This window comes from Asparagus officinalis, chromosome 9 (genome assembly GCF_001876935.1).
Source record: "Asparagus officinalis chromosome 9, Aspof.V1, whole genome shotgun sequence".
Taxonomy (NCBI): domain Eukaryota; kingdom Viridiplantae; phylum Streptophyta; class Magnoliopsida; order Asparagales; family Asparagaceae; genus Asparagus; species Asparagus officinalis.
Window position 1 is genome coordinate 65821439 of NC_033802.1, and position 21702 is coordinate 65843140.

A 21702-nucleotide genomic window follows, 5' to 3' on the forward strand; every position below is an offset into this window, starting at 1 on the left:
CCATTTTCTGTGGCTTAGTCTGATTCTAATGGCTCATATTTAGCGCATGCATTGCCAATAAAATCACATGTGCAGCTTAAGGTCACATTGTGCTTCCTCCAAATATATTGCAGAATATTACAATGCAGCTAAAATGGGCTCGTTTGCAGGAAAGTACCAAATTTAGTGTATAGAGGTTTGGAATTCCAAGCTCTTAGCTCCCAGAAGACTCCAGTTGGCTCCAAAGCATCTCAACATAGATTTTCTCTTCCTCCTCTTCAGCCAAACAAACAGATGTATCATCTATCATTTCTTCTTCGTTTTCATCCGGGATATCCTCATCCATCTCTTCAGTAGTTATTGATGCCAAATCAATCTCTCTCTGTTGAGCAGAAGCTTCAGCCAAGGCCTCTCTCATGGCCTGTGCTGTTGCTGGCTTATCACTATATTGATATCTTGGTGCAGGCATGACAAAGGGCAGTATGACATCATCTATATTGTGTTTATTACAATTAGATGAATCTGATGGTGGAACAATTAGAATAACACCGAGCTCATAGTTGCATATATGCAGTCTTGGGCCCAATATATTTGATTCAGATGAAGGCAAAAGAACTTGTCCCCAAGCTGCTGGGCTGAAGTTGTGTGATCCACAATATATCCAGCCAAAAGGTGGAATACCTGCTGTTCTTGACTGGAAGCGCCTCCGAGCTACCTGTTAGACAAAAAAATTTTAGTCTATACAATTTTCTGCAGAGAAAAGGAAGTGCTAAGGCTGATTCATCATCAGGAAATATTACCTTGACATGCATTGGATACCCTAGCCTATTGCTTGGATGAGGAATTGCATCATGAAATATACCCGCAGGTCTCAACCTCTGCCATGTTTTCTGTAAAGGATCAAACCCACGGTCCACAAGAGGTAAATTAAAACAAATCCATCAGAAAGGCCAGGTATGCATGCTAAAGAGCTCCAACAAAAAACACAAAACAAATATGTTTACACTATAATATACATAGCCGGCTGAATCTGCTATGTATATTAAAGTGTAAACATATTGGCAAATGATCATAACCAAGTAAAGTTAAGGCTTTTACTTATATACCCCCCAAATGTTGGTTATTTTTAATTTACCCGCTAAAATCTTCATATCTCTGATCTGGCCTCCAAATTGCTCTCAAACTACAAATGTTACCCATCGTCATTATTAAAGAATAAAATTGGAATATTCCAATTTTTGGAACTAAATAACTTTTTTAAAATGACTGAATTACCCCCCTTGATTTAATTAATCCATTTTACTTGTCATCTTCAGATCTGACGCTGTCACTCTGGAATCCCAAGCGAGGAGAGTTTTTCTTCAGCTCAAATATCCCCACAATTGTTGTCTAATACTGCAACATTGGGAGGATGAATGATGAAGAAACAGTGTGTTGACGGATGAAGGGAGAGAAATATGGGCCAACTTGTCCATTCACGTCCGTCCAAACTGCCCCCAAGTTTAACTAAGTTGGGAAAGGCAACAGTATATATACCATTTGCAAAGAATTTTCTTAATTTATGAAGTAATGCAAATAAAAGAATGAGTAGAAAGTAGATTCAAATCCTGCCTTAGCATCATCAGCCAGTAAACAAATTAAACGAAGCATTCAAAACCAAAGGATATACACTTATGTTCTTTTAGCCCATATACTAAGGATGTCTCCGGCCATTAATTAAGTAGAAAATCACAGCAATTACAAAGCCCTTAATAAGGATAACAACCACTTTAGGTAGCATATTGAAAAAAAGAGCCAAACTTTTAACACCTCTATCATCTTGCAAACAGACAAAGGTGATACCAGAACACACATACAGATTGGTTTCTTACCTCTGGGAGAGAAAGTAAACAGCGAGAAGGCTGAACTCCGTGCCGGCCACTTTTCACTCTGTCAATTGTTGGGAATAAGAACTTTATTGATGCATTTCGTAGCTCATGATTAGTAGTCCAGCATCCCCACTGCAAACGTTGGTTAACTGTCTAAAATTAAATACTAATTTAAAAATAATGAAAGATTTAGATTTGATTGTGAACTTCACTTCTGGATCAGATTCTTCAGATTCAGGCAGATTAGCTGATCTTTTCCCTGCTGCTGCTGAGAAGGCAGCTATAAATTGTGGATTGACCGAGGTTCCAACTGAGGATGAACCTTTTTACATGAAAGAATTTCAAGATAAGCCATAATCATTGAGATGAGTTAAACTTAGCATATAAAAAAATTCATTAGAAATTCTTACTGTATATAAAGTCTGTCTCCAACATTTCAGGCCACTTGTACTGAGACAACACCTATAACAAAACAGACATGCTGATGAACTCGTATTTCACTTTTTCGTAGTAAAGGAATTTAAAAACTGAAAAATGTTGAAAATAATGCTAACACATATATGTAACGCCTTTCCCTCCACTTAAGAGCTCGGGGGCGGGGGGTGGGGGGGGGGAATCGGTAATGCATAAACATTTGCGTTATTTTGTTTATTAATTACTTAGATTTTTTATAAATAAAAAGTATTCATAATGAGTTTAATAATTAGCATCATCAAAATTTTCAAACATTGGGGAGGACCGGAAGAGTTAAAGGAGTTACGGTTAACAAGCCTTTGTCTTCGTCTAGAGGAGTTAGGGTTTAGAAGCCGGAGAGACGTGGGAGGAGATTAGGGTTTTCTTCATCGATGAGAAGAGATTGGGGAGTCAAGGAGTAAACAGAGGAGCCTTGTCATCGGCAAGAGGTTTCTTCGTCAAAGGCATGAGAGGGAGAGGCTTTTTCACATGAATGAAACTACGGTCGGGGAATGCGATTGGGAATTTATTTGAGTTAGGGTGGAGATATTGCCACGCATCCAAATTTGATCACCAGTTTAACTCAACAAGCGTGATGCAGACGAAACGTTTTTTTTTTCAGTGTTATTTTCTGCGTTAAATGCATCATGTGTTTTCTTCTCGAATTCTATAATACCTTGGCCCTGTTAGGTGTCAAAATGGGTTATAATGCATTTCGAAACAAATTATTGGATATGGTTGCAAAACAAATTATTGGCTTATTACATATCTTTGCTCCTCCAATGATTTTTTTCCAGCTTATCACTTGAAATTGAGACATACAAGAAATAAACTGATTATTGTAGAGGTAGCTAATCAAGACTAAGGAATACCATTTGAAAGTGATGAATGAATAAAAAGCTCATGGACAAGGAGGCAACAAAGGAAAGCTCACAACTCTATGCTTAATGACAGGGTAAAGAGAACCAAATTGCACTTCATTGCCATACTAATAACCATCTAAAGGCTGAAATTTTGCTGCGAATAGAAGTGTATCTCTTCTAGACAAGCTAGATTGCTTAGGGTAGATTATTAAGCTAACTTCAAATAAAATTCTCCTGAACTTCATGTAACATCTCAATTTCATTATGGTACTGTGATCTTATGAAAAAAAGCTTGAGAGAACGCGAATGAGCATTAAGTGGGTCACAGTTGCTTGGTCTGCATTGTGGACCAGTTGCATCACATCCGTTAATGAAATTAGCCAAGAGGTTATATAATTAAATTGGTGATTACAAACTAAAGACAAAACGGACAAACTAATAGCATGAGCAAATTTGATGTAATGGCTAAGTGCATAGACAACCAACATAAAGTAGTAATTGATCGATCATGGGACTAAAACAAGTGGGGAAATAATGTAAATTTAGGGTTTCCGTCTTGGATTTTAGGGGTCTCTGATAATATGTAAAAGAAAAAAAGAATAACTGAAACATGAAAAAATTAATAAAGAGCATGTACTTATGTGATTGAGTAGCAGTTTTGTCGGGGAATGAAAAACAAAGACATAGGGAAAAATTGATGTTTAATCTGGTCGTTGGATGAGTTTGTGGAATTGGATTAGTATGTGAAATATGCAGAAAGAATTCAGCAAAGTTTTTCCCATTATAACTGTCAGTTGCATAATTCATAGATATTTGAAGAAATTCTGAAATTTGAAATGGTTCTTTAAAAAAAAGAGAGATTATAGGTTGAGCTACTTGGTGAAAGCAGATGCCTTTTCCTTTTCTCCAATCAGTTTTGAATTTTTCCCAAGTAATTGAAGTAACTTACTAATGAAATCATGAGGTGATAGTGTACATTTGTGGCGTGCATATGATCTTTGATGCTGAATTTACCTAGTGCACCACCTATTTTTTGGAGGTAACTTTGCTTGTGTCTTAGTTTGGCTAAAAGAGTTGATGATTGTAGTGTTGTCTAGGCGCATATGAAATGAAGGATGGAAGTGGACAGTGACGGGGCTAGGAATTTTTCCTTGGGGGGGGGCAAAATACAACCACGATACTATGCATTAATCGAAAAGTGATAACATGTCCAACATTTGATAAACTTTCTTATATGTTAAGTAAGTTAAAGAAGAACCTTACATTAAAGTTTTACAAAAAGTTTATTTTCATGAATATTTGAATCATTTCAGCATATGCACCTGTCATTTAATTAGCATGCTTCAATCTTCTAAAATTTCATTTTAAAAATGTACCAACTGTAGTTGGTTTTTTCACAATCATAAACTACAAATTATATATATTTTTTGAAGACCTGACAAATTGAAAATACAATATAAATTATACCATTAAACTTATTTCAAACAACAATAAGAAGAAATAAAAAAAAGTTTTACCGTGACGTTTATAAAATAATTACAAAAGTACATGAATATAGAAAACTCATTTCACATATCCACTTTTTGTTAAAACTTAATGAAATTGGAAGAACCTCATAGTCACTCAAGCTCAAACCCCAAAAAAGTTCGCTAAAGTACAAAATGAGGAAAACTTGTGAAGTATTATACTTAAAATCCACTGATCTTGATGTTGATTTTTGTCGATTGGTTAATTTATTAATAAGTCTCAGGTCAACCACCATTTAACAGCGGTTAACAATTTGGATGACGAATCCAACAAAGGAACTAATCTGAAAACACTTCTAAGATTTGACAGAGAATTTTAAAATATGTAAAGTTGAGGAATTAATTTTAAATATGAAGATTTGGGAGACTAATTCAAATATGAAGGTTTTGGGGAATAGTTTCATATATATGAAAGAATAGGGGACTAAGTTTAAATATGAAAGATTTGGGGGGACAAATATACAAAAACTCATACTAATATACATATATGCTATGTATGTTTGTAAAAAGCTTGGGGGACCATGGTCACCCTCTGTCCCCCCTAGGTCCGTCATTGGAAGTGGATGGGGTGCTCTTCAGGACATGCATGTTCTGTTATTAGTTGTGGATTACTTTTGAGCCTTCAAGGGACTACAATTTTGTACAAAAATAAGAGTGCATCGGCAGTATTCTAGCGGTCATGAAACCATCCTGAACTTCTCAAGGAAATGGTGATCTTCTAACTCATTTTTGCCTTCATGTCTATGCTTCTCAAAATTAATCTTTGTTTCCAAGGCAATGATCTTTATAGCATCTATCGTATGAAGCGAAATATCTTGGTTCCCTTTATGATAGAAAGTTGACAGTACCCATGTAGTTAAGGGATGATACCACTCTGCTGTCCAGTATGGTTATATTTTAAGATGACAACAAAGACAACAAAGGCAGAAAAAAGGCAAAAACATAAATAAGTACATTTATGGTCCACAAATAAATGTAAAAAGGTCTTGGTACCTCTTGTAATCGCCAAATGCCAAGAGGCCTTTGTATAGATGCCATAAGCGAACATAAAGGGGCTATATGATCAGGTTGAATCAATCTTGATATTTCAACAAAATTTGCACCCTATAGTGAAATATTATTATAGATGCAAGATTAGTAGGACATAAACCAGACATAAATGGTCACTAATAAATTCCAACTGGAGAAAGAATAGTTCAGACATGCCTGCGAAACATGCAACAGCAGTGGCACTTTAGTGTTGCTGCTGCCCAATACAGCTGCCAGAGTTTCCATAGGATGTATAAAAGCAGAAAAACTAAAAAACCCAGCATCATGGAGAGGTGACACCCACCTCGCAGTGTCTCGAGGAAGAAAACCAAGTTGCACGCTATCTGCTCAAAAGAAAATGCATTTAGTTGCCGATATAAACAGGCTACAATTTGCTTACAGCTGAAAAATATTTGTCAATATTTCTTAGGGGCAACGAGACGGTTACTCCTCAGATTCATTCCTACAGAATCTAATCTTATTTTAATGTGTTCAAAAATGGAAATATTAGTGCAATCAAATAACGAAATATCCACAGCCTAATCTACATGGAATTTTCTAGTAGAGTGGTAGTATTGAACAAGTACAGGCACTTGGATTCTTCAACACATGAATAGTCTCCCATAACCAAGTATCCTGAAACCAATTCCAGAATTCCCAAATCCAGAGTCTTCTCACATGAAGTTGAATTTATGATGAATATTCTTATTCAACATTGAAAAGGCTACATTAACAATGTGTTATCTTAGGGTTTTTGAATGTTTTCAAATAAGAAACATGAGCAAACACATAAAAGCATCCCAGCATCGGGAAACAACTGAAGACAACAGGTTGCTATTGAATAGTTCTATAGAGAGGGGGGAGGGAATGGCATGTTGATAAATAAGAATCCAATGCGAACATGGCCATTTTATTTCTCCTATATAGTTAATTTACCCTTAATGGAATCTCTATCTAAACCATTCAAAAGATGACTTAACTGCTGTAAGATGGGATGAGGAGTTACTCTCTCCTACTAAAAGAAGAAGAATGACGCATATTTATATATTGCACCAGTATTAATTCATGACAGAAGTGTTAGAATATAAAACAATAAACCTCAACTCACATAACGAGTTGTGGTGTAATGGTTAGAGGAACTTAATTTAAGATGGTACCAGAGCCACTTAGGTTCAATTCTCACTGGCCACACTGCAGAGGCATGTTAGAATATAAAACAATAACCCTCAACTCTCAACATAACTTCGGAGTTGTGGTATAATGGTCAGAGGAACTTAATTTAAGAAGAAGAAACATGCACTATGAAATAATGACGATTTAGTCCTTGGTAGTCTATAGGTAAAATCATGGGCGTTAGAAATTATATAAAATAGATAACATGCACTAAAGAAATAAAATATGTATTAAGCATTACCTCCCTCAGAGAATTCATCCACGTCTGCAACAAAAACGCTCATGGCATTAGAGTCTGCGGGTATGTTGATGTTTCTTTTCAATAAAACTTCTAAAGTGCTACGAGCATTTCCTTGGAATTTTCCCAGAAATGAAGCCAGGGTCTTTAATTGTGCACCATTGGAATCAGCTGCAGTATGAAAGCGATGGCCTAGACCAACTACAGACACTTGAGCAGAACCAAGATATTTCATGGAAGTAGACTGTGAGTGCCCACTATGTTTCCCCTGTATGAAAAATGACAGTAGGAAATTAAAGATAATTCACGCTATCAAAAAGATACATGTCATCAGTCGTTCTGTTATACAAGAACATCTACTTACCAGAATGAAAAGATCAGTTTCAGAGTAAGAAGATTTCTTTACATGCATGCCAGGTATTGAAGCAACCAGATGTCCAACAGCCCCTCCAAAGTCGTACTTTGTCAATTCTGCAATCCAATGTGCTTGGCTGGGTACATCAGAGATAAGAGATGCAATAAACCCACCTAGTTGAGGGGCAAAGTCAGGAAGTGAATCTTCAATTGTTGAAAAAAGTGTAGAAAAATCTGGAGAACTTCTGGAAGGAAAATCTTGCAACCATACCGTATTTGTCACGTAGTTCCACTGCCAAAATAAATAAGGGTTATTAAAAAGTAATCATAACAAATAATTCCACCAATGCTGCACAATATGTTTGCATAACTGAATATCTGAACCTGAAGCAAGATAATAAAATATTAAACCACAAAACGGATTTAGACTGCAGAAACCAATAACCAGAAGAAACCGAATGCGACACAAGTACTAACCACCATGTACATTAAGTTTTGGAGATCAATTTCATATTATGTTAAGTATTGCAAACTTTACAGAAAGCAAAAGGTTATAATGCTAATGCAAAACCTAATTATGGCTGAAATAAATACAGCAACTCTTGTTATTCGCAGAAGCTTTGACTGATTGGAGAAGATCAACTTTGTGAGAGAAAGAAAAACATCCCCTCCCTCTTTCTCTAATTTTGCATTACAACCAAGGGTCAGTTTGCAATAGTTGAAGAGAATGTTCTTTTTCGCCCATTACAAAATGACACCAAATTTTTGCCTAAAATATAATTCAAAGATCTTCGACATTTCACATTTTGAGAAGAAATAGACACATCAGAATGTTTATCCGATTGGATAAGTTAAATGCATAACCAAAAGTCAGGTTTGCTACCACCAGATGGTTTAGTAAGTTTTTTGGTATGCCCTTAGGGGTGGTAAACGATCGAATCGAACCGAATGCTAAGGTGTTCGTATTTGTATTTGTTTAAAATTATCGAATTCGAATGTGGACTCTAATATTCACTCACTGTCCGTGTACCAAATTTATCAGGGCAGTATTATCAACATGTAGCTGCCCCAAGACCGCTCCGCAAAGGGTCTCGATATCCGAGAGAATCTCCGATGGAACGACAAAGCCCAAATCAAGGCGTTCCCTCCAAAGAGGATCGGCTGCTCAAGATGATGAACTCCTAGAAGTTACCATCAACATGGTCAACAAGGGAAAATCCATAAATACAGCAACTCTTGTTATTCGCAGAAGCTTTGACTGATTGGAGAAGATCAACTTTGTGAGAGAAAGAAAAACATCCCCTCCCTCTTTCTCTAATTTTGCATTACAACCAAGGGTCAGTTTGCAATAGTTGAAGAGAATGTTCTTTTTCGCCCATTACAAAATGACACCAAATTTTTGCCTAAAATATAATTCAAAGATCTTCGACATTTCACATTTTGAGAAGAAATAGACACATCAGAATGTTTATCCGATTGGATAAGTTAAATGCATAACCAAAAGTCAGGTTTGCTACCACCAGATGGTTTAGTAAGTTTTTTGGTATGCCCTTAGGGGTGGTAAACGATCGAATCGAACCGAATGCTAAGGTGTTCGTATTTGTATTTGTTTAAAATTATCGAATTCGAATGTGGACTCTAATATTCACATATCTAGTTTTTTGAATTCGAACTCGAATACTTGGTATTTGATAAATATTCATGAATACTCACAAATACTTATCGAATATCAAACTATATTTATTCCGCTAAAGAATTTGATTTCCAAATAGTATTAAAATTCATAAATAAAAATTATTCCTTTATAATATATGATGTATATATATTTTAATCAAAATTTTAATTAGAAAATGGATTTAAGATTATTTAAGTCTTAAAATCAGTACATAAAACTTAAGTAACAATGGTAAACGAGTTAAAAATTTAACATCATATGTGTAATAATACAAATAATAAGTTGTGATCAAATTTTAAGCGAATATTTAATAGATAAACGAATCTAATATACATCTGGTTAAATTCTATTCTTTAGTAAACTCGAATACTAAAAAATATTTGTTTAGTGGTAAATGAACTACCGAATCGAATATGATCGAATAGTTATTCGAACAATTATCGAACCATTTATTAATTATTTGGTTCATTTCCACCCCTAATGCCCTCCTCCGCTTATGGTTTACTTCCCAGAAAAGCACATTAACCACAAGTGAAAGCTTTATATCAAACACTGAAACACCCTGACGCCTTTTTCTAGAGACATACTTTACCCATTTTAATAAAGAAGGGCTAGATAGATGAAACAGTAAACCAATTATTAATTTATTCAATTCCACTCAGAAAAAACTCTAAAGTTCTTCTATTCTTGCAAGATGGTGGTTAGGTTCAGCCATCTCAAATCTTTCGCCCATAAATTTCTCGATGAGAAGTAAAAGAAACATCAACACTTTACTCAAATCATTTCTAGATCTACTCCTAGTCATAAATATGGTCTCACTATCACCATATCCTTTCTTTAAGCATAGCATTTTCCAGCTAATTACTTCAAGGGTCCTTTTTTTCCCTCCTTTTAAACTAAGTTTTTTACTAGAATTTTCTTTTAAACCCACCCACTTCCACAAAATACTCAAATTCTATTATTTTTAAATCCAATTACATTTATTCCTACTTTTTGAATACCATATTTTAGCCTAAGCTAAAATCTCCAACTTAAGGGATGACAATTTATGATTTGGATGAAAACGAGCACAATCATAGGTTATAGTTCGTCAAAGTTTGGGAACTTTTGAGTACGCATAACATATTCTATGTGACACGCCAACTTGTGATTTGATCGAAAAAGGACAAAATCATGGGTTATATTCCACAAAATTTTAGAAAGTTTTTAGTATGCACAAAATACTCTATGCGGGACGAAAAATTATAACTTGACCGAGAAGGCCAAAATCATGGTTATAGTCCACATAAATTTGGAAATGTCAGGGTATGCATAAATATATGTGTGACGACTATTTGTGATTTGATTGAAACGCCCACAACCATTAGTTGTAGTCCACATAAACTCAGAAATTTTGACTATGCATAATATATTCTACGCATGGCTTTAACTGATTTGAGAAGATCAACTTTGTGAGAGAAAGAAAAACATCCCCTCCCTCTTTCTCCAATTTTGCATTACAGCTAAGGGTCAGTTTGCAATAGTTGAAGAGAATGTTCCTTTTCGCCCTTTACAAAATGACATGCTGATGACACCAAATTTTTGCCTAAAATATAATTCAAAGATCTTCGACATTTCACATTTTGAGAAGAAATGGACACATCAGAATGTTTATCCGATTGGATAAGTTAAATGCATAACCAAAAGTCAAGTTTGCGATCGCCAGATGGTTTAGTAAGTTTTTTGGTATGCCCTCCTCCGCTTATGGTTTCCTTCCTAGAAAAGCACATTAACCACAGGTGAAAACTTTATATCAAACACCCTGATGCCTTTTCTAAGAGACATATTTTACCCATTTTAATAAAGAAGGGCTAGATAGATGAAACAGTAAACACATTATTAATTTATTCAATTCCACTCAGAAAAAACTCTCAAGTTCATCTACTCTTGTAGGATGGTGGTTAGGTTCAGCCACCTCAAATCTTTCGCTCATAAATTTCTCGATGAGAAGTAAAAGCAACATCAACACATTACTCAAATCATATCTAGATCTACTCCTAGTCATAAATATGGTCTCACTATCACCATATCCTTTCTTTAAGCATCACATTTTCCAGTTAATTACTTCAAGGGTTCCCCCCCCCCCCCTCCAACCCCTTTTAAACAAAGTTTTTTACTAGAATTTTCTTTTAAACCCACCTATTTCCACAAAATGCCCAAATTCTAAATCCAATTACATTTATTCCTACTTTTTGAATACCATATTTTAGCCTAAGCTAAAATCTCCAACTTAGGGGATGGTAATTTATGATTTGGATGAAAACGAGCACAGTCATGAGTTATAGTCCGCAAAAAGTTTGGGAACTTTTGAGTACGCATAACATATTCTATGTGACACTACATCTGTGATTTGGTCATAAAAGGACAAAATCATGGGTTATATTCCACAAAATTTTAGAAATTTTTGAGTATGCACAATATACTCTATGCGGGAGGAAAAATTATAACTTGGTCGAAAAGGACAAAATCATAGTTATAATCCACATAACTTTGGAAATGTCGGGGTATGCATGAATATATGCGTGACGACTACTTGTGATTTGATTGAAACGCCCACAATAATTAGTTGTAGTCCACTTAAACTCAAAAGTTTTGGACTACACATATAAGCATATTATATTCTACGCATGATGATAATATGTGAGTTGGTCGAAAACGTCCAAAATCGTTCGTAGTAGTCAAAGAAGTACAACAATTTTGGAGTACAAATAAAATAATCTATGTGTGACAGAAAATTGTGATTTGGTTGAAAAAGTCCAACATTATGAAGGCATAGGCCATAGAAATTCAGGAATTTATGAAACGCATAAAACATTCTATTTGAGATGGCAATTTGAGATTTGGTCGAAAACGAAAAAAATCACGGATTAAAGTCCATAGATATTCTAAATATTAGAGTACACATGAAATATTCTATGAGAGAAGTCAACTTGTTGATTGAAAACGAAAAATCATGGTTATAGTCCATAGAGATTCAGACATTGAAGTATACATACAATATTTTACTCGAAGCAACAGTTCATGATTTGGTTGAAAACAAATACAATCATGAGCTATAGTGCATAGAAATTCAGAAACTTTAGAGTATGCAAAAACTATTCTATGAAACACAACAATTTGTAATTTGGTCAAAAACGGCCAAAATCATGGGTTATACTCCACAAAAATTCAACAATTTTTTATTACGCATAAAATACTTTATGTAGGGAATAATTTGTAATTTGGTCAAGAGCATCCAAAATCATTGGTTATATTCCATAGAAATTTGAGAATTTTAAAGTAGACATAAAATATTCTACGAAGGACGATAACTTGTGAATTAGTCGAAACACTCACAATCATGAGTTATAATCTACAGAACTGTCGAGAATTTCGGAGCACACATAGTATACTCTAGCATGACAACAATTTGTGTCTGGACAAAATGGGCCAAAATCTTGGGTTAATTTTGGAGTACGAAAAAAAATATTTTATGCAGGATGACAACTTATGGTTTAGTTGAAAACACCAAATCATGGTTCGTAATCCATCGAAATTCGAGAAGTTAGAGTAACCATAAAATATTATATGATAGATGATAATTTGTGATTTGGTCGAAAATGGCTCAAACCATGAGTTGTAGTCCACAAAATTCGTAAAATATGGAGCATGCATAAAGTATCCTAAGCGAGACAACTTTTCAGTTGATTGAAAATGGTAAAATCATGGATTATAGTCTACAAAAATTTAAGAAATTTAGAGTTTACATAAAACAATCTATACTAGACGACAACTTGTGATTTTTTAATAGCGGGCAAATCATGTATTATAACTTATGATTTGGTTGAAAAAGATCAAAATCATAAGTTAATGAATTAGTTTTATTAACTGTCATTAAAATCTAGGTTTGGGAATTAGTCTTCACGCTTGTTTTGGTTGAGAAGAGCAATCAATTGTCGTGTCCGCATGAGTAGATCCTACATCCAGTAATGATAGATCTATACAGATCTACACTTTGATTATAATCCAAGGAAATTTGAATATTTTAAAAGCACACATAAAATGTTTTATGTACGAATTAAATTTGCGATTTGATAAAAAATGGGCAAAATCATCGATTAATTTAATAGTACGCATATATATTCTATGCAGGTTAATGATTTGTGATTTGGTTGAAAATAATCAAAATCAAGTCTTAATCCATATAAGTTCAAAAGTATTGCAGTATGAATAAAATACATTATGCCAGACGACAATTTGTGATTTTATCGAGAATGGCCAAAATTATTGGTTATATTCCACAAAAACTTGTAAATTTTTGGAGTATGCATAGAATATTCTGTGGGATGAAAAATTGTGATGTGGTGAAGCATGGCTAAAACAATTGGCTATAACCTCCAAAATTTTATTCTTTTAGAGTACACATAAGATATTCAACAATTAGTGATTTGGTCGAAATGGTCAAAACCATGGGTTGTCCATTGAAATTTAGGATTTTTGGATCAGTATAAAATATTCTATGGAGGACAACAACTTGTGATTTGGTCTAAAACGACTACAATCATAGGTTGTAATGTAATCCACAGAAATTCTAAAATTTTGGAGTATGCATAAAATTTTATATGCGGGGCAACAATTTTTGATCTGATTGAACGATCAAGATCATGAATTTAAATGTCTACATAAATTCTAGAATTTTGGAGTAAGCATAAATATTTTATGATATGCAGCAATTTGGGATTCAATTGAAAAGGGCACCAAATCATGGACAATAGTCTATTGAAATTAGAAACTTTTTAGTACATATAAAATACTATATGAGAAACTACAACTTGTACTTTGGTTAAAAACAACTAAAATCATAGTTTATAGTCCAAAAATATTTGAGATTTTTGGACTATTCATAAAATACTCTATGAATGACGTCGATTTATGATTTGGGTGAAAACGACAGAAATTACAAAGTTAATTTTGGAGTAAGCATAAATATTCTATGTGGGATGATGATTTGTGATTTGGTCGAAAATCGCAGAAATCATGGATTATATAGTCAACAAAAATTTAGAAAATTTTGAGTATGAATAGAACACTCTATATGTGGCGGCAATTTCTAATTTGGTTGAGAACACCAAAATCATAGGTTATAGTGCACAGAAATTCGAGAATTTTGGAGTATGCATAAATATTTTTTATGGGATGACAAATTGTGATGTGTCGAAAATGACCAAAACTAAAGGTTATAACCACAAAATTTTAGGATTTTATAATACACATAAAATATTCTATACAGAGCAACTATTTGTGATTTGGTCAAAAACGAAAAAAATCATGGGTTATAGTCCAAAGAAAATTGAGAACTTTCAAGTGTGCATAAAATTGTGGCAATTTGTGATTTTGACCAGAAATGATCAAAATCATGGTTTAATTTTGGAGTATGCTAAAATATTTTATGTGGAATGAAAATTTGTGATTTAGTTGAAAATGTTCAAAGTTATTGATTATAGTCCGCCGAAATTCATGAATTTAGAGTATGCATAAAATATTTTGTGCATGATGACAATTTAGTAATTTCATCCATGGCGGCCACAAATGTGGGTTGCAATCCATAGAAATTTGTAAATTTTGGAAGCACCTATAAAGTATTCTATGCAAGACAACAATTTGTGATTTGGTTGAAACGGTCAAAATCATAAGTACTAGACCACAAAAATTCAAGAATTTTAGAGTACCCATAATATATTTTATGTGGGAAAACAATTTGTGACGGCCAAATGATGGATTATAGCCTACTGAAATTCAGAATTTTTTTGTAAGTATAAAATACTCTACGAGGGGTGGCAAGTTATAATTTGGTCAAACGAAGCCAAGACATAGGTCATAGTTTAAATAAATAGGGATTTTGGGTTATAAGCATAAAACTATTTTATGTGTGATGCCAATTGGTTATTTGATAAAAAAATGACCAGAATCATGGATTAATTTTGCAATAAGCATAAATATTTTATGTGGGATAATAATTTGTGATTTGTTCAAAAACAAATTCGCATAAAATATTTCGGATGTAAATTTTGATTTGGTTGAAGACAACTAAAATCAAGGTTTATAGCACACATAAATTAAGGAATTTGGAGCACGCATAAAATATTCTATGTAGGATAACAATTTTTCGAGCACGACATAAACTATTCTTTACAGGAAGAGAGTTTGTGAATTGAACGAAAGCGGTCACAATCATCAGTTATAGTCCATAAAAACTCGAGAATTTTGGCATACACATTAATCATTCTATGTGAGATGGCAACATGTGATCCCTTCCCATTGTCTTCCAATTTCATGCATAAATCACAAACATTTCAGGTACAAGTCACAAACTAAAAACTTCTTCTGTCACGCAATTAATGTGACAACAAGTTTCCTAACTAAAGCTTAACGAACTTTCATAGTTGCTTAATATATTTTTTACACCAGATATATAAATTATATAGGAATCCATGATCCTTCAACTATTGTTGAAAATGATATGAGGATGCTACAAGACGACAAATTGTTAACCACTTAAAAGCAACAAAGGTATTAGTTTATAATTCTTATACCAGACAACTTTCTCATAGCGACAAGGTATTAGCTTATAACTCTTACAGCATACGGCTTTCTTATATTTCATCGTTTTGTGTTATTAGTATTACCAGTTTCACTAGGTAATGCATGAAGTATCAGATGATACCTTATTCACATTATATCTTGGAGATATCAACTTGTTTCTACCCACATGGAGGTATCAACTTGTTTACAACCAAAACTTGAGGGTACTGCTATTTAAGATTGTTGTCTATTTTATTATATATCAGAAATATGTCAAAGGTTAATGGGTAAGGGTTTGATTTTGTTTCTGTGTTGCTGTATATTTCTCAAGGAGATTACTCCTCTTTATATAGGAGCCAAAACCCAATATCTCCACCCCCCATAACTGCTCCTGAGAGAATTTCTCTCAACAAACCCAATTTTTCTCCACGTTCTTCTCAAACAAACGTTGATTTGGTCATCTTAGACCAGGTCAAGCTAACATCTCCCACTTGACCAAATCAACCAAGTGATATGCCTCCCACTATCCGTGAGATCAGATGTTTCTGCTTACCATTACTCCCACTATCCGTAGTAGAGAGTAACTTTTATTTCATTATTCATGAAATTTTACTTGGACTTATTTATTCCTAAGTCCCATCAAACTTACATGTTTGATAAAAGATTCCGCTGGTATTCCTTTTGTCAAAGGATCAGCAATCATATCTGTAGTAGGGATATAAGTCACTTTGACTTCTCCCTTTTCTACAATATCTCTAATATAGTGATACTGGATCTCAATATGTTTTCCTTTGGAGCTATTCACACCACTATTGATTAAGCTAATTGCTGCTTGATTATCACAATAAATATCAATAGGTCCTTCTAACAAATTGAGATCAAGATCAATCAAAAACCGTCTTATCCAGACAGCATGTGTAGTTGCCATACTGCAAGCTATATATTCAGCTTCTTGCGTATATCTAGCAACACACTCTTGTTTCTTACTACTCCAAGAAACAGCTCCTCCTCCAAAGATAAATAAGTGTCCCGAAGTGGACTTTCCATCATCTTTATCACCTCCGAAATCAGCATCGGAATAACCGAGGAGTTCAAGCGAATCAGCTTGATAAACTAATCTATGAGTCAATGTACCTCTGATATACTTCATAACTCTTTTAACAGCTTCCCAATGTGCTGGTCCTGGATTACTTTGATATCTACTGACTAGACTCACAGCATAAGCTATATCAGGTCTGGTGCACAACATTGCATACATCAAGCTTCCAATTGCTTGAGCATAAGGAACATCTAATGGCTTCTGCCCCTCTCCAGGGCTTTGCTCTTTACATAATCTCTTTCCCATAACCAACGGAGTTGGTGCCGGATTGGAATTCTCCATTCCAAACCTTTTAAGAACTGATCTTAAATATTTTTCTTGGTTTAAACTTAGCATTCTAGACTTTCTATCTCGAATTATTTGAATTCCAAGAATATATGATGCATCTCCCATGTCTTTCATCTCAAACTTTTCGCTGAGATCTGCCTTGGTTTTATTCAACATTTCTATGTCATTTCCAGCGAGCAATATATCATCCACATATAAGGATAATATAGTAAACTTGCTCCCACTTTTCAAGACATATACACAATTATCTAATTTATTTTGAATAAAACCAAGTTTAGTAACTGCATCATGAAATTTGAGATACCATTGTCTAGAATATATATCGCTTCCTTCAACTCTCCGTTAAGGAATGCTGTTTTAACATCCATTTGGAATAACTCCAAATCAAGATATGCAACAATAGCCAAAATAATTCTAATGGATGCAAATTTAGCTACAGGAGAATACGTCTCCTAAAAATCTATTCCTGCCTTCTGGTTATAACCTTTGGCAACTAACCGTGCTTTGAATTTATCAATAGATCCATCAACACGATATTTCTTTTTGAGCACCCATTTGCATCCTATATTTTTCCTATTTTCTGGTAGATCACATAACTCCCATACCTTATTCTTTTCTATGGAATCAAGTTCTTCTCTCATAGATTCTAGCCATGAAGCTGATTCATGTGATTTCATCGCATCAGAAAAAGTTAAGGGATCTTGTTCTTCTATATTTGTATCTACCGAAAAACAGGATGACTCACATGAATACAAATAGTAATCATCCATCCATGAAGGTTGTGTTCTTGGTCTTTTGTTGCCTACAACCGGTTGATTAGGTACATTATTTTCCATAGGTATTTCATCATTTTCAAGGTTAGGTTCATTCACAATATCAGGGTCATTAGTGGGAACAACACTGTAATAATCATCATCTATTACAGTTAGACGTTCTGTTTCCTCTTGAACTTGTTCCTCTTCCTCTAGATTCTCTAGAAATGTAGCATCTCTGCTTTCAATGACACCTTTTTCTTTATTGTAGAACTTATAACCTTTTGACTTTTCTGAATACCCTATGAATCTACACTTTATTGTTTTAAAATCCAACTTATCTCTAAGTTGACATGGAATGAGAACATGACTATAGATCCCCACTTCCTGAGATGATTCAAATTAGGTTTCCTCCCATTCCATAATTCATAAGGTGTAGATATAACTGATTTGGTGGGAATTCTATTTAAAATGTAGTTTGCAGTTAACAATGCTTCTCCCCAAAAGTTTTTAGAGAGACCAGAATGAGACAACATGCACCTAACTACATTTAATAATGTTCTGTTTTTTCTTTCAGCAACACCATTCTGTTGTGGCGTATACGGCATTGTTGTATGCCTTTTAATTCCATGCTGAATACAATAACTTTCAAATTCTTTAGAATTATATTCTCCACCTCTATCAGTTCTCAAAATTTTGATTTTCAATCCAAGTTGGTTTTCAACTTCTGTCTTATATCTCTTAAAGCAGTCAAAAGCTTCTAATTTTCTGGATATAAGATAGACGTGTGCAAACTTGGAATAATCATCTATAAAAGTAATAAAATATTCTTTATTACTATGAGTTTTGACACTTAGGGGACCACAAATATCCGAGTGTATCAACCCTAAAAGTTCATTGGCTCTGTGTCCGCCAATAAAAGGTTTTCTAGTCATTTTACCAGTTAAACAATGTTCACATGGTGGTAATTGAACATTAGATAGTGCAGGAAGCAAGTTCATTCTGATAATTTCTTTCATTTTTGAAATACTAGCATGTCCTAGTCTAGAATGCCACAATTCAGATTCGGAAATATAACAAGACAAGTAGTTCAAATTCGAAATTTTATTATCAGAATTATTACAAACTACTGGAAGAATGCATAATTCATGCTCGGGCACATATTTACCCATAGCATACACTTTATTATTCTTGCCTATAGAAACCCTGTTATTATAGAACCTCACTTCCAGTCCTTTCTTCATCAAGCTGGGAACAGAGATCAGATTGCGTCGAATTCCTGGCGCATAGAACACATCTTTGAGGACAAGAATGCTGTCCCCAAGATCCAATCTATATAAACCGACACCTTCTACATAGAGATATGTATTATTTTTCATATAGATTCTCTGTTCTCCTTTCTTCAGCTCGGTGAATTCTACGACTCCATTCTTGTCCTTTGCAATATGCCTAGTCGCACCGGAGTCGATCCACCAACCACTGATATCCGTCATCACAGCATTACATTCCGTCACACCGACGAATTCTCTTTTGCTAGTACCCCCTTGTTCTGGATGCTTATAGCCTCCTTTATTCTCCTGCTTTTCACCTTGTGGGCAATTGGGTTTGAAATGCCCGAACTTTCCACAATTGTAGCAGGCTCCACGGGGTACTTTCTTTCTCTTGAACTGCTGCGATTTCGGTCCTCGTGGTTGTGAGCAGGCTCCACGGGGTACTTTCTTTCTCTTGAACTGCTGCGATTTCGGTCCTCGTGGTTGTGGTTTATTAGAACCAGGGTTTTTATAGCTTCCAGCATTATGCCTCTGGCGGACATAATTCAGCTCTTGCTGCACCATATTCAGTTCTGGTTCCTTCCTACTGGCTATTAAGTCTTGTTCTATCGCTAGGTGCATAGAAAGATCAGTGACAGACTTAATGGCAGGGGTTATTTTTTATTTGGTGGCAGCCACAGCAAGTGAAGGGGGAAGACTATTCAAATTGGTTGCCACTTGCATTCTTTCCGGGATTTCGGTCCCAGCAGTGGATAAGTCCTTAGCCATGACAATCATTTTATTTATATGCTCTACGACATTGTCTCCCTCTTGCATACGACAAGAATTATACTTATGCAAGAGTAGTTGGATGTTAACTTCAGAAGCAGTGTCGTATTTTTCTTTTATTGCATTCCACATGTCCATGGAAGTCTTATAAGTTTCAAAAACTTTGATTAAGTTATCTTCCATGAACATGAGCATAAGACTTTTCGCCTTTTTATCTTTCGACTTCCACTGTTCAAACCCTTTCTTTTCTTCAGGTGTAGATTTATCAGTAAGGGTTGGAGCAGTGGTTTCGATTATATCATCAATATTGTCATGAATAAGAGCATACCTTATTTTTCTATGCCACATATCATAATTACTGTCATTAAATTTATCAATTTTTCCTAGTTCTGATAGAACGAGTTTACTAGCCATTCGGTAAAGAACTAAAACTAAATTAATTTAAAATTTGTATGAGGTTGATATTTTGACAAATATAATAAAGTTAAATAATAAATAAATAAATAAATAAAAAGAACCTGATTGTTCCGAGTTGATGAAAGAGGCTCCAATTTTAACAAGATTGTCACTTAGTGGTGTTGATTGTATAAGCACTTGTCTGACTGAATTTTGGAGAAGATCCACCGTGTGAAGAATCTGATACTTCTACTTATATAATACTCCTCACACCCGATCTTAAGAGTTCAAACCCAACTGCAGCAGGCCCAACAGGCCCAAGTTTTTTTTCTTTTTTTAATTAAAACAAAGAAGAGGTTAGCAGGGAGTATATGACTTAGCTTGTTGTGGATATTTGATCACCAGGCCCAAACACAAAAAGGCTCAACAACTTCTCTCTTTGATTGTTCTGTTAAAAAGAATCCCGATCTCAAGCTAGGGCTGGGACCGAAAAAAAATCAAGGGGCAGCAGAACTTTCTTTCTTCCGTGATCTAAATCAAAGAGCTCGTCGACGATGGAGACTCCGGCGTTGTGATCAATCGTCGTCGCGGCTCAGATGCGAATTGGCGGACAAGCTCGCCGTCGCCGTCGTCGATCGCAACAGAAGAATCGTCGTCGTCGTCGAACGTCGCAGCAGAGTCGTCGAGGTGGCCGATTGACGCAGAGCTCGAGAGGGTGGCCTTGAGATCGACGCTGCTCTGATACCAGTGATCGAAATCGAAGAAGAAGAACAGATTTTGAGGGGCTCCGGTAATGGGTAAGGGTTTGATTTTGTTTCTGTGTTGCTGTATATTTCTCAAGGAGAATGATCCTCCTTATATAGGGGCTAAACCCATCATCTCTACCCCTCAGATCCGCCCCCATGAGAGATTTTCTCTCAACCACCCATGATTCACGTTCTCCACCATTCTCTCAACAGAGAAACAATGGTTGATTTGGTCATCAATGACCAAGTCAACTCCACCATTCTCTCAACAGAGAAACAATGGTTGATTTGGTCATCAATGACCAAGTCAAGCTAACATTATTCACATTATATCTTGGAGATATCAACTTGTTTCTACCCACATGGAGGTATCAACTTGTTTACAACCAAAACTTGAGGGTACTGCTATTTAAGATTGTTGTATATTTAATTATATATCAGAAATATGTCAAAGGTTATTCAAATGTCCACCCCAAACCTGCAACCTGCTTTTCAAAAATTTCCAAGGTTTTCACTAGATGATGTTGACTTTTTCCCCCTCCCCTCTAACATTAGTATTGACTGCTGAACTGCTTTTTAGAATCATGTGTTGTTCATTTGCCATTCCTCCTCAAAAGATTTGGG

The 21702-nt window shown here is 34.9% G+C and overlaps 1 protein-coding gene across 4 annotated transcripts in view; it reads right to left on the minus strand.

Annotated features, from left to right (window-relative positions):
• LOC109823932 overlaps positions 1–21702 on the minus strand; it is a 24251-nt gene that overhangs the window by 1098 nt on the left and 1451 nt on the right. For 2 of the 4 annotated variants that reach the window (XR_002242511.1, XM_020390395.1), the window contains exons 4-12: positions 7494–7775; positions 7133–7397; positions 5896–6062; positions 5683–5793; positions 2258–2309; positions 2060–2169; positions 1851–1979; positions 780–869; positions 158–694 (exon numbers count right to left, since the gene is read on the minus strand). Coding sequence is in view for 2 of the 4 variants with exons in the window: in XM_020390395.1 (XP_020245984.1) it covers positions 194–694; positions 780–869; positions 1851–1979; positions 2060–2169; positions 2258–2309; positions 5683–5793; positions 5896–6062; positions 7133–7397; positions 7494–7775 (1707 nt within the window). In the remaining 2 variants the exon portion in view is untranslated. Of the gene's footprint in view, positions 1–7; positions 695–779; positions 870–1850; positions 1980–2059; positions 2170–2257; positions 2310–5682; positions 5794–5895; positions 6063–7132; positions 7398–7493; positions 7776–21702 lie in introns of those variants that run through there. The other 2 variants (XR_002242510.1, XM_020390394.1) reach the window with 2 other exon arrangements.